Source organism: Panthera leo, chromosome D2, assembly GCF_018350215.1.
Source record: "Panthera leo isolate Ple1 chromosome D2, P.leo_Ple1_pat1.1, whole genome shotgun sequence".
NCBI classification, from domain to species: Eukaryota; Metazoa; Chordata; class Mammalia; order Carnivora; family Felidae; genus Panthera; species Panthera leo.
In genome coordinates this window covers 77315400-77328482 of record NC_056689.1, presented here as the reverse complement: position 1 = coordinate 77328482, position 13083 = coordinate 77315400, and the positions used below count along the sequence as shown (strand labels likewise).

Here is a 13083-nt window from a genome sequence, read left to right as displayed (position 1 = left end):
CGTTACCATACTTTACAAAATTAATAATTCCTTGATGTCATCTGTTACTTAGTTTTGATTAGGTTTCTACTAGTCTCAAAAATGCCCCTTTTTAATAGTTGGTTTATTTGAATCAGGATTCCATTAAGGTTTACACATTGCCTTTGATGGCTAAGATTTTTTGGTAATTATTTTTATATAGATAATTTTAGAGTATATAAAGTTTTTTTATGTAAATATAAGCAATGGTAAGGGCCTTGTGCCAATACTACCCAAAAGATATGGGATTGAGTGCAACAAATGAAACTTCATAGCTTTCTTTAAAGTTAATCATGAGACCCAAAAAGAAGATCTGGGTCAGATGTTGAAGGATTTTGTATGCCATGATGAAGAACTTTTTTTTTAAGGTGGAAGGGGAGCCATTGAAAGCTTTTATGTCAGAAGTGTGATGGAATTTGTGCTTTGGAAATGACCATTCAGATCGTAGAGAGGTATTTGAGGGGGTGGTTCTGAAGGCAGAAAGACCGGTTCTAAAGATCACTGTACGGTCCAGATAGGAAATCGTCCTCTCACAACGATGCCGTCATCATCAGTGGCTATAGGTTAGAAGATAGGTAAAAGCGGATGGAAACAAGGTACGGTTTAGAAGTAGAAAGCTTACTGACGGGATATAGAGGTGCCTTAAAGGGAGGAATTTGAGATGACTCCCAGGCTTCTGGGTCAGGAACCGAACTCATGTGTGTTTGCTTGGATGGCTGTAACAAAATACCACTGACTGGGTGTCTTAAACAACAGGAATCTGTATTCTCACAGTACTGGAGGCTGAAATTTCCAAAACCCAGGTGTCTTCAGCTTTATTTCTTTTCTGGAGACCCTTCCTTGGCTTGTACGTTGCCGCCTTCTTGCTGTGGCCTCATGGGGTCCTTTCTCTTTGCATGTATGTCCCTGGTGCCTGGTGTCTCTTTGTATGCCCAGTTTCTTTTTCTGATATGCACACCATTCAGATTGGATTAGGGCTTATGTTAACTGTCATTTTAACTTAATCACCTCTTTAAAGGCCTTCTCTCCAAATATAGTCCCATTCTGAGGTAGTGGGGGTAGGGCTTCAAAATATGAATTTTGAGGGGACAGAATTCAGTCCATAATGTCATGGCTCTGCCATTAACCAAGATCCAGAAGGCCTTGAAAGGATTGGGTTAATTTTGGGCTTCGTGGCCCTAGTGCACATGGAACCCTCAAGTGTGGATATCCTAGGCTATGACACGTCAGGGTCCCCACATCCTGAGCAGTTTTCTGTGATTGCCTTTGTGGTATTGAGGATCGGTGGTGGGTTGAGGCCTGGAAGGATGGCAGGTGATGCTAAGAGGGTAACTGAGGTGAAGAGGCTTGGAGTATGTACGTAAAGGTTTAGGAAAGGAAAGGCTGGGCTCTGTCCTTGCTGTGCCAGTGTTGCAAGATTGCTTAGTTCTGAGGAGTAACTACATCTATATGTTTTTATGTTATCGATCAGATTTTTACCGTAATTAATTTTGTGCCCCTGTACTAGTCTGCTTTGGTACATGTGAGAAACGTATGAGACATTAACAAAACATTTTTCAATTTTAGAAGTGGAAAATATGTGTACAAGCCTGTCATGAATCAAACATGTTGTCCCCAGTACACGATAAGGTAAGAAAGAGGATCTGTCTTGTATAATTTTTTTAGTGGCACCTTGCTTTTTTTTACATGTTAACTTTTGTCGTAGGTAGACATCCTTTATGAAGAAAAGCAAATGAATTGTATCTTTTTTACATACCAATGCTACATTTATACGTCATCAGTAGCTATTAATAATTCATGGTTTGGGTGTAAGTATGATATAAAAAAGTGTACTATTTAGTAGTCTAGTCAATGATTCTATGACATATTATGAAAATACCAGCAAATACTCTGATTACTTTTAGGTATCAAATTCTTTATAAAATTTAGCTTAGGGCTTTCCACATTCTAGTGTAATACTAGACGTCGTGCTCATATTCATACAGTACTATAGGATCTGTAGAAAGGGGCGGGGGCTGACATTTAATCTGCCACATGTATTCAGAGTTGTTTTCTTCATTGTAAAACTTAAGCTAGAAAGTCTGTTTTCCTACAGAGTGTTTGCTTAACCAGCAAACCCCAGCATAACATGGAAGGATTTAACCTTTTTAGGTTCTAAAGGTCCTCCTCTTTTCCCTTGTTGTCCTCCTTGCCTTCCTCTTCTTCTGGTAGAAAAAAGAGAAAGCATGTTATCGTTGTTAAGCATTTGAGTACAGTTTCAATGTAAATATATTCTCTAGATAAAAAAAAGCAAATGTAGTTGTATCCATCATGTTTTGGCTGGTCTTCACACTTCTGTCCCATCTCTTAATTTGTTTTGGGGTTGAAGACTGTTTTGACAATCTGATGAAAAGTTATAGATCCTCTCTGCAACAGAACAAAAGGGAGAGGGGCCTGGAGGCAAGAATACGTAACATTTTGCATATTAATTTTAGGATGACCATAGACTCCCGAAGTTCCACCGATTCCTGGTTAAGAATCCATTCTCTTATCTAACTGATCATAGGACTGGGCAATAAAGAGAAGAGGTGGCTGTCTGGTTTGGTGACACCGTCTCACTTATACAAAGAATAAAATGACAGAATTGTGCTGTCCTCTTTCAGTTTTAGTGGTTATAAAGCAGTGACATCGTCAAAGGCAGAAGTCCTTTTCCTTCAAATAGCAATTTATTATTGGATTATGGCCAGGATTCTGTTTAAATTAAGTCTGGAGCTGATCAGCTTGAACCCTGAGACTCTCTAATCAGAAAATGTCAATTTCAGTGGGTTAAGGAAAAAAGACAAACCTTCTATAATTTATTGGGTGCCTCTCAGTGCCAAGCACTGTTCCAGGTACATTGATTGCTTTTATGAAAAGGGACTCAATTAACATTGCAAAACAGAGCATGAAATCAAACATTTCCTGAATTGTTATCCTCTACACAACTTCGTTATATATGATGACACTATGGAGTCATTTTGTATATTTACTCTTCTGGGTTTTTTTTTTTTTTTTTTTACTTTGTTGACTACAATAGTTATAATAAGACCTAATGTAAAGGCAAGGTGATTATAACCTATAGCATAGCTTCTTGTTAGAGAGAGGTCAGGGGCTGCCCAGTATGTGAGTTTAAATGAGGATGAGCTTCCTTGACGATGATTTTTTTTTTTTTTTTAGTTTTTATTTTTATGTAAAATTATATGCTAATAATTAAAAAATCAAACATTTCATAAAACGTATTTTGCAGAATTGCAGTCCCCTGAGCCTTCTTGTTTCCTCTTTCCCAATACAGGGCACACTCAAATTTTTTAAGATTCTTTTGTTTTATCTTCTTTCTACCTTTTACTTGAGATGCTTATATAACTATATATCCTTATCTTTGGGTTTTTCTCATTATCTCTGTGTTTCTCTCTTTCAGAAATAAGGATTCAACTTTATTTTTTCTCACTATCTCTGGGTTTCTGTCTCTGAAAGATAAGGACTTAACTTTATTTCTTCCCTGTTCCCTTGTCACATTCAAGCTCCTTTTTGTCCTCATTGTCAACTTCCCAGCTTAGAAGTAGTGTAATTTTAAATAGGTGTAATCCCTTTGTTATGACCTATAAATATGCTTTACAGTTGAGTCATGTAGTGTGCTATGATTTTTCCTTCCTGTACGAGTTTTTGCTTTCCATGGAATTGATAATTGTCTTCTGTGTTTACATAGCCTTTTACGTACCCATCACCAGTTGATTTAGAAATGCTTCCGTAGTAGTGTAAATGTCGTCTTGGTACTTTCAGATGCTTCAGGTACTCTGTTGCTTTTATCTTCTTGATGAATATCTCTGTGTTGTCTTCTGACGTACTCTGATCTGGACAGGTTGTCTCTACAACTCCTGCATCACTGTCACCCTGGGATCTCTTTTTACTGCCATCGTGGGGATTCTCTTTGGATTTCTTTTTGGATCCTGTGTCTCCTATCTCCTGACCTCTCTTTCTTGGATTATTTCCTCATTTTCGTGAAGCACATTTAATAGCTTTCTGAGGAAGAGTGCACGAGAAGTACTTTTTAGACATTGTACATTTGAAAATGTTTTAATTCTCTACTCGAACTTATAGTTTGGCTGGGATATGGAAGTGTAGATGGGAGGGGCGCCTTGGTGGCTCAGTCGGTTAAGCGGCCGACTTCACCTCAGGTCATGATCTCTCACTGCGTGAGTTCGAGACCCGCGTCGGGCTCTGTGCTGACAGCTCAGAGCCTGGAGCCTGTTTCGGATTCTGTGTCTCCCTCTCTCTGACCCTCCCCCGTTCATGCTCTGTCTCTCTCTGTCTCAAAAATAAATAAATGTTAAAAAAAAAAAAAGTGTAGATGGGAAATAATTTTCCTTAAAATTTTGAAGGCTTTGCTCCATTGTCTTACTGCTGTTAAGTCAGGTAGTCTTCTGATTCCTGTTCCTTTGTGGAGAATGTTCTTTCTTTGGGGAAGGATTTTTTGTTCCCAGTGTTCTGATGTTTTCTGTTTGGCAGTGTCTGTTTGCATCCATTACACATGGACTTATGTGGCCCTTCTTACCTGGGACCTCCTTCCACCATTATTCTTCACTTCACGGACATTTTCTTTATTTTGTTGGTCTTCTTCCCTCCATTTTCTTTCTTCTATTCTATTATAACTGCTGATGATGTTTTTATTCAGTTATTGAACTTAAACATTAATTTCAAAATAATTAAAAATTAGAGCGATCCTCTAATTTTTTTTCTCTTCAGTTTTCCATCCCTTTTGCTGTATCTTTTGGAAGATTTCCTCAACTTTATTTTCCAAGTCTTGTTTAAATTTTAACTTTTTCTGTTATGCTTTTTCTTCTGGGAGATTTTTCTTTTTGGACACTCTCTATTGTTTTGTAACCTCCCATTGTTGTGTGGCTGTAATAGCTAAAGAGAAATAAGAGAGTGTTCTGAGGATGTTTTTATTTTGGGGGCTCTCTCCTTCCTCTGTACTCTGTGTCTTCCTAGTTACCTTCTCCAGTGTTTTTGGCAACGTGTCTTTGTAGAGTTTCTCTCCAAGTATCTGGTGATTCTCACTTTACAGTGGAGAGTGCCTGAGGACAGTATCTTGGGGTCTGATCACATCCTGGAGAGAAAGTGCCAGTTTTTGTGGCTGCGTTGGGGAAGTGGCTTGGAAGTCTCAACATTAAGGATGTAGACTTTAGACTTTTTTCTAGTCCAGTTCCATTGCTTTCCACTGTGCTTGTATCCTCATTTAGGAGGCCCTGTTTTTTTTTGTTTTGTTTTGTTTTGTTTTTTTACTCTTTTCTAAGTTTGCAACTTTCTTCTGGGTTGTGTAAGGAGTTGTGTGGGGAGGAGTGGGGAGGGCATCAGACATCTAACTGCTTCCAAAACAGACTTTCAAGAGATTTTCTATTTTTAGACCTGCCTTCACACTTATCTCCTGAGGTATCAGGTATCACCGGTCTCTAAAACTTTTAGGGGTAATGTAGAGAGAATTGGTTGTCTTTCTGGCTTTTCAACACTCTTGGCTTAGGATTTAACATTCTTTGGTCTACGAAGTCAGTTACTACTTATACCTGTGCTATCCAGCTTCCAACATTTCTCTTTTTTTTTCCCCAGTGATTCATGTCTTTTTTTTTTTTTCTAATTCCTTAACGTAGTTTTTTAGTGAGATTTTGGGTGGGACTAGAGGCTACATCAAGCCCTGTCTTTACCCAGAAATCCCAGGCATGAAGTTTGCCTCACTGTACTAGATACTATCCAGAACTCATTTTATTTCTTCATGGTTTGAGTTCACTTTTTAAATATTTGTTTTGCTTTCCTAGGTGCCGACCTTTACAGTTTCAGCCATCAAAATCACACAAGAAGGTTTTGAAAAAAATGTTGAAATTTCTGGCCAAAGGGGAAATTTCCAAAGGAAATTATGAGGGTAAGATGAGATTGGGTCTAAAAACTCTTTATATTGATGTTGATTTCCAAGGTTCTTCCTTCTGGCTCTTTCTGAAGTAGGGATGGGGGTTCTTGCCATAGTCAGGCACTACTGTTAATCTGAGGATGGTGATTGTTGTTAGTGTTGCTGGTACTGTTGCCATTGGCCTGAAGGTCAAGGGTATGAGGAATGTCTGTTGGGGAAAGGGAAAATGAAGGAAAGTTTTACAGCTCTTGTGATTTCCTAGAGTTTATTAGAGCTTAAGTTTTCACAGTACTTTGACAACTTGGTCCTATAATACCTTGTGAAGTACAGAGAAAGTGGTAGAATGTCTGAGAAACAGATGCTTAGGTACCCCTTGCACAAGACTACACAACCACTTTGAATGCTGAGTGAAGCCCAGGTTTTCTTTGAGGAAGCCCTTCAGTAAATCATTATATTGCTTGAAATTTTCTTTTTTGTATGATAAACTTTGAATTGTGAGTCCGTTTCCTAAAAGAAATTAACTTTGGTTTACAGATACTTGCTTTTTCAGTTGTTTCAGTATCTTGTCTTTTCTTTTTTAAAAGTTTTCCTCTAGGCCATGCCTAATCGATGAGCATAATTGGGAATGCCAGCTGTTGTTAGAGCTCTTTCTCACATCTGCCCTAGGAAGTGTCCAACCCTGGGAGCCTTCCTCACTTTTAACTTGTTAACTTTTAACTTGTTAACACTTTTAGCTTGTTAATACATCCCCAAGTATGTTTTCAGTGCCAACAATGTGCCAGTCCCTGTTTTAAGCACTGGCGATACAGTGGCCAGCAGGCCAGGGAAGTTCTTCGCCCTTGGGCACTGTCCTTAACGGATTAAAACTCAGGACATCATGGAGCAGACTTGGCAGAGCTGTGGGCAACAAAAAAGCCTGGAAGGCTTACAGGGTCTAGAGGTTCAGGGACAATTGGGCATTGGGGACATCAGAACTTTGGTACAGCTTTGATTAGTATTGTCTGTACATAGTCTTAAAAACTAAATACATTTTGTTGGTTGGTCAAAAAGTTATTTCAGTGGCTGAAAATCATGTTCTGAGTTTCAAAAATTAATATTCAGATAAGCCTTGAAGTGCCTTCCATTTATAAATTGATGATTGCCTGTCTTTATACATAGCTTTTACATTTGGCTCTTTATTTGACTTGTTACAGACTTCTAAATTATTTGTGTTTGTAACTTATAGGAGTGATGTACTCATTAGAGTAGAAGGGTAAATAGCTATAAGAAGAAGACACCAGCATGCGATGACTAACAAATGCTAGAAGTCTGTTTGTTTCCTCGTGTGACAGCCCATTGTGGGTGTTTCACATTAGCCTACAGTCTGCTCTGCGCCCCCAGCCATTCTGGGACTCCCTTCAACATGTAGTTTCCAAGCTCACGCTGGTTTTTACTAATCCAGTCAGTGGGGGGGGGGGGAGGTGGTGGAAGTTCAGGGTTACAAATTACCTTTAGAAACAAGTGAGGCCAAGTTGAACCTATCAGTTTTGGTTCTGTTCCACTGGTGGGAACTTGGTCACAACTTGCAGACGGACTGGGGTGCATTCCCTTGCTTGGGTGCCACAGTCTTAACTACAGCCCTGTTACTTTGGAAGGTGGGAGAATGGACCTGATGCACACACCGTAGTCTCTACCACATCAGAAAAAAGGGGCATTTTGTTTTTACTACGTGTATCTTAATTGCGTCAGATGGCATGGCTGATAGACTTTGATTTTTTCTGATTTGTAGATGATCCTATGGAGCCCACCATGGAGGACACCGTTGCTGGTGACTTTGGATTAATAAATAAATTGGATATACAGTGTGACCTTAAAACGCTCAGCGGTGACCTCACAGAGAGCTTTGACAGTGAAGAAAAGAAGAAAGGAAAAAGCCCAAAGAAAGGAGAATCTAATGAATTCATTCAGTCGCAAGATATAGAGGAGAAGTTGGGCTCTGGTGAGCCATCACATCCAGTTAAAATGCCCATGGCTCCTAAGCCAGGTAGGGCAAGTTTGCTCTGTGGCCTTTTTAAAGTCCTAGTGATTTTCTTTGTGCTTGGAACATTGTAGCCCTTGGGCTGTCTCATCAGCTAAAAATATGAGTTGTATGAAATCTGTAAAATCCCTGTTTTGTACAACTTATTATTGCCTGGATTTAGATGGACAAATCACATATTTTAAAAACTGCTATTTTTAAAAAGCCTGAAATAATAGTTTCATTATCTCCCAATACACATATTTTTAAAGAGTGCCATTTCTTACTACCCTAGGAACGTAGAGTTTGAGAATCGCATTTTTACCTGTGCAAGGATGTGGTGCTAAACATTTTTATTTTTGGTGTGAAGTAAGACAAAGTAAATTTTAGGTATTATGTTCAAAATACAGACATTATAAAGGTCTTTAGTTTATTATTAGATTTCTTTATGTAATCATAATGAATTTTAGTTTAAAAATTTCCAGATTTTGATATTTTACTTCACCTTTAGTAAGGTCAGATTTTTTCCTATACTTTCACTTGTAAAATACTTAGGTTTTAAAATTTTATCCAACTTTAAATGGGTTTATTTGTGTGTGTGTGCATGTGTTTGTATGGTTTTTTAATTTTTCTTTTTTCTGTATTTACTTTTAAAAATGTTTATTTTTTTAAATGTTCATTTATTTTTTTATTTTGTCGGGGGAGGGAAAGAGAAAGAGAATCCCAAGCAGGCTCCGCACTGTCAGTGCAGAGCCCCATGCCGGGCTGAGTCTCACAAACTGTGAGATCATGACCTGAGCTGAAATCAGGACTCAGATGCTTAACCAACTGAGCCACCCAGGCACCCCTGTGTGATTAAAAAAAAATTTTTTTAACATTTATTTATTTTTGAGAGACAGATAGAGACAGGGCGCCAGCAGGGAAGGGACAGAGAGAGGAGACAGAATCCAAAGCAGGCTCCAGGCTCTGAGCAAGCTGTCAGCACAGAGCCCGATGTGGGGCTCGAACCCACAAACCGTGAGATCATGACCTGAGCTGAAGTCGGATGCTTAACTGACTGAGCTACCCAGGCACCCCACCCCCTGTATGATTTAAAAAAAAAATTATTTCATAAAATGTCAATTTAGATGTTTATGTTTCAGTTCCTGAATTCTTATATTTATTTATACAAAATGATCCAAAGGAGAGATTTTTATTACTGTTACGGTTTTTCTTGTCTAAATCCTATTAATGCACAGAAAACTTTGTTTTGGGTTTTTTTTAACCTCTATTTATTTTGGCGGGGGTAGAGAGAGTGCAAGTGGGGCAGAGTTGGAGACTGAGGCTCTGAAGCAGGCTCTGCATAGACATCAGAGAGCCTGATGCAGGGCTTGAACTCATGAAACATGAGATCATGACCTGAGCCGAAGTTGGATGCTTATCCAACTGAGCCACCCCATTTTGCATTTTTTTTGAATAGGTATTTTTACGCAAGGCTTTCATGGCATTTAATTGGATGTCAACCTGAGATTTCATCCTAACTAGTAAGAATAGTCCAATAAAATATTCTGAATGGTTTAGATAAATTTCTTACATCTCTTACTGTCTTAGGTGATAGGGCCAGTTCTTTTATTATTTTAGTTGTTTATTATAAAAATTACAGTTTATTACATTTTTAAAAACTTCATTTTGCATCTCTATAAGATTAGAACTTTCAAATACGTACTCACAATAGCATTATTACACCTAAGTAAAATTCCGTAATGATACTGAATATTCAGTGTTAAAGTTTCCAGTTTTTAAGTATTTGTTTGCATCAGGATCCAAATATGGCCACATATTGCAGTTGGTTGCTATAGTTAAAAAATCTCAGTAGATCTTTCATTACTCCAGCCTTTTTATTTGCACTTTATTTGTTGAAGAAACTGGGTTGTTTGACCTGGGTTATCTGACCAACAGTTACATCTACAGTGCAGTTTAACATGTTGCCGTACCTGCCTGTAAATTGATAGTTGGATGTAGAGCCTTGATCAAATTCAAGATTAAATTGTTTTTGTTTTGTTTTGTTTTTTTTGTCTTTTGGCATTTTGGTTTTCTTTTGCTTTTTTGGAGAGAGAGATGTCTTCATCAGATTGGAGTTCCAGTTATTTATTTGAGGATGGGTAAGGTTAGTTCATGGGTGGTGGGATGTTCTTTCAGGAGACACATAATGTCCGGGTGCCTCTCTTTCTGTTAATGCTAGTAGCTGTGGACCAATGTTCAATGCCTAAATCCGTTCATCCGTTAGATATTTTAAGTCTGTAATTCATTTTTCATTTACTAACTGGATACTTCCATAAACAGAACCTTCTCATCCACTTGTCTCCCATAAGAACTCCCAGCAAAGGCAAGAGGAATTCTTGATTCTTTCATTTCGTGTCATCCATTTTACAAAATAACCACTTCTAACAGTGAGTTTTAAACACATTTGCCATGTTTTAATTCTTGCTCCTGTGGGAGTTTCTCTAAGTTGGCTTCTGGTTTGATAAAATGTTGGTAGTCTTAGCAGCTTTCTATGACATGATGCTCCTGGAACGTCTTGTACAGCCATTTCCCCAAGAAGCCCTGGTTTCTTTTAATGGAAAATGGCATTTGAAGATCACCAACTAGACCAGAGGTGACCACTATTGTTACTGGCTTGGTTATTGTTTTCTAGGCTTTTTCCATGAACAGACTTAATAGGTCGTGTGGTCATATTGATATTTCCAATTCAAATTCAGGACTGTTAGTGTTTTTACGTGTTTGTTTGCTTGTTTGACATTGGATCTTCTTTCTTCCACACTTAGAAACCTTGCTCTCAAGGACAAGGAGAAGGGTAGAATTAGAATATCACAGTTACCCATTTGCTTTACCCTACATTACACAACAGTTTTATAATAACAAAACTAACTTCTTCAGCAGTATGATTACTGGAACATTAAAAAAAGTTTGCACTTATTTTCCTTTTATATTTTTCAATAAAAATGTGAGATTATTTTAAAATGTAGGAAGCTTTGGATTTTGTCTAGAAACACGCATTTCCATTTTATTTACAAAATATTAAAGGTATATTTCCTGAAACTTAATTAGGAATTATGCGGGTCTGCTGAACTCTTTTCAAAAGTCTTGGGACTAATCTAGGATCCTTGAGTGGTTTGAACATCTGTGGGTGCTGGGTTGGCACGGTGCAGTGATTTTATATTGATCTGTTTCTGTTCCATTGAAGGAGCTTCTTGCTTTGGGGGGATCTTTATTCCCATAAATAAGCTGAAATCCTAATTTATCCTTTGCAGTTCATATCATGATAGTACATACGTGTAGAGTAAAACAACCACAAGAAGGATTGCTTAGTCCAATGAATCCGTTAATGCAAAGCTGACATAGGTGATCTTTCATAAAAATGGTGAAAACTTGTTTCTCAGTTCACTCTAGAGAATGTCATTTTGAGTAACTATTAGAAAATGCAGGATTCTTTTTTGCCTTATTACCATTTATGGAAATGCCTAAATAGGTGAACCATTGTAGGAATTGGTGATGCATGTAATAGCTAATAATAATAGAAGACCCCAGTTAAATAGTAGGTATTGTTTTATGAGCTACACATGTATTGACTCATTTAATTCTCATGGAACTCCAAAGGTAAGACTGGTTATTGTCTTTCTTGTATAGACAAGTAATGTTGCCTCAGGTCAGCTAGCCAAGAGACAGGGATGACCTCTTGCGGCCCATGTCAGAGTGTATGCTCTTAACCAAATGCTGTTGTGCCTCTGTGAACAAATTTGAGGAAGACGCATTCCCTGGCCAAAGAAAATTAATTCTCTAAGGCAGTAATGGTTAATTATTGAGTCAAGTCTTTTGTTGCCTGGTTGTTAAACTTATTCAGAGTCTCCTTTTATGGGTAGATTTTGTTTTTATTTGGAAAACATGTTAGTGAAGTTGTAATATGGTTTCACTATGAATGAACTATTTTCTCATCAGATTAATTTTTTTTGACCAGCTCTTGGTCTCTAGCAAGTCTCTTAACATACTGGGTCTTAATTTTCTTTTCTATAAAATTAAACTTGCTGGTCTTGTAAAACTTCCTATTGCTTACTTTTATATGGTTTGTAAATATGTGTTTTAGGAACTTAAAGTAGCATTTTTCTTTATCTTGTTAATAGCTAAAAAATTTACAAAGGTATGTTCATCGTTAGAGAATTTGAAGAAAAGAGAACACTGCAAGGAAAAGAGCAAGAAAAGTCCTTTCTTTGACTGTTAACATGGTGGTATATTTCTTTTCAGGCATTTCAATAAATATTTTTCGTGTATCTATTTGTAAATAATTGGAAATCTTTTTTAACCTTGTGTAATGACAAATCCCCGAAAATTTCTGAAGCATTTCTAATGACTTTTTGATATTCTGTTGCTTAGCTGTTTTAAAAATTTGTAGGGGGGCCAGTCAGTAGAGCACGTGACGCTTGATCTCAGGGTCATGAGTTCAAGCCCCATGTTGGGTGTGGAGTCTACTTAAGAAATTGAAAATAAAATGAAAATTATATAATTATTCTATTGGGCATTTAAATGATACTGAAGTTTTCAGGTGTGTTCATTATTTGCCTCTAGCTCTTGATTTTCTCAGCACAGAGTCCTTAAAGACAACTTACTGGATGAAAAGGCACTCACTAAAATTTGTGGTTTATTGTAGTTAAAATATTTATTTATTTATTTATTTATTTATTTATTTATTTATTTAAGTTTACTTATTTTGAGAGAGAGTGCACAAGCAAGGGACGGACAGAGAGAGAGGAAAGAGAGAGAATCCCAGGTAGGCTCTGTACTGCTGGCTCAATCCCAGGGCTCAATCCCATGAACTGTGAGATCATGACCGGAGCCGAAATCAAGAGTCAGATGCTTAACCGGCTAAGCCACCCAGGCGCCCCTGTTTTAGTTAAAAATTTTTATATCTTTAAGGCCTTTCAGTCTGATACTTGCTCTTTTAATTGAAACAAAAACTGTCATTAACTGAGCTGAGCTAATGAGGCCCCTCAGTTAGATGGAGAGACACAGATCCCTTCAACTAAGCAAGAGTATTTTTTCATTAAAAAACCTGCCAGAGTGTTTTCTGGGATCAGTATTCATTTACACCCAGGTCCTAAGCGTTTGTTTATGTCACAAG

At 37.6% G+C, this 13083-nt stretch overlaps 1 protein-coding gene across 7 annotated transcripts in view; it reads left to right on the top strand.

Moving 5' to 3' along the window:
- ATE1 (arginyltransferase 1) overlaps positions 1-13083 on the top strand; it is a 153356-nt gene that overhangs the window by 4626 nt on the left and 135647 nt on the right. For all 7 annotated transcript variants that reach the window (XM_042908691.1, XM_042908694.1, XM_042908693.1 and 4 more), the window contains exons 3-5: positions 1585-1647; positions 5847-5950; positions 7704-7958. In XM_042908691.1, the coding sequence (XP_042764625.1) occupies positions 1585-1647; positions 5847-5950; positions 7704-7958 (422 nt within the window). The remainder of the gene's footprint in view (positions 1-1584; positions 1648-5846; positions 5951-7703; positions 7959-13083) is intronic.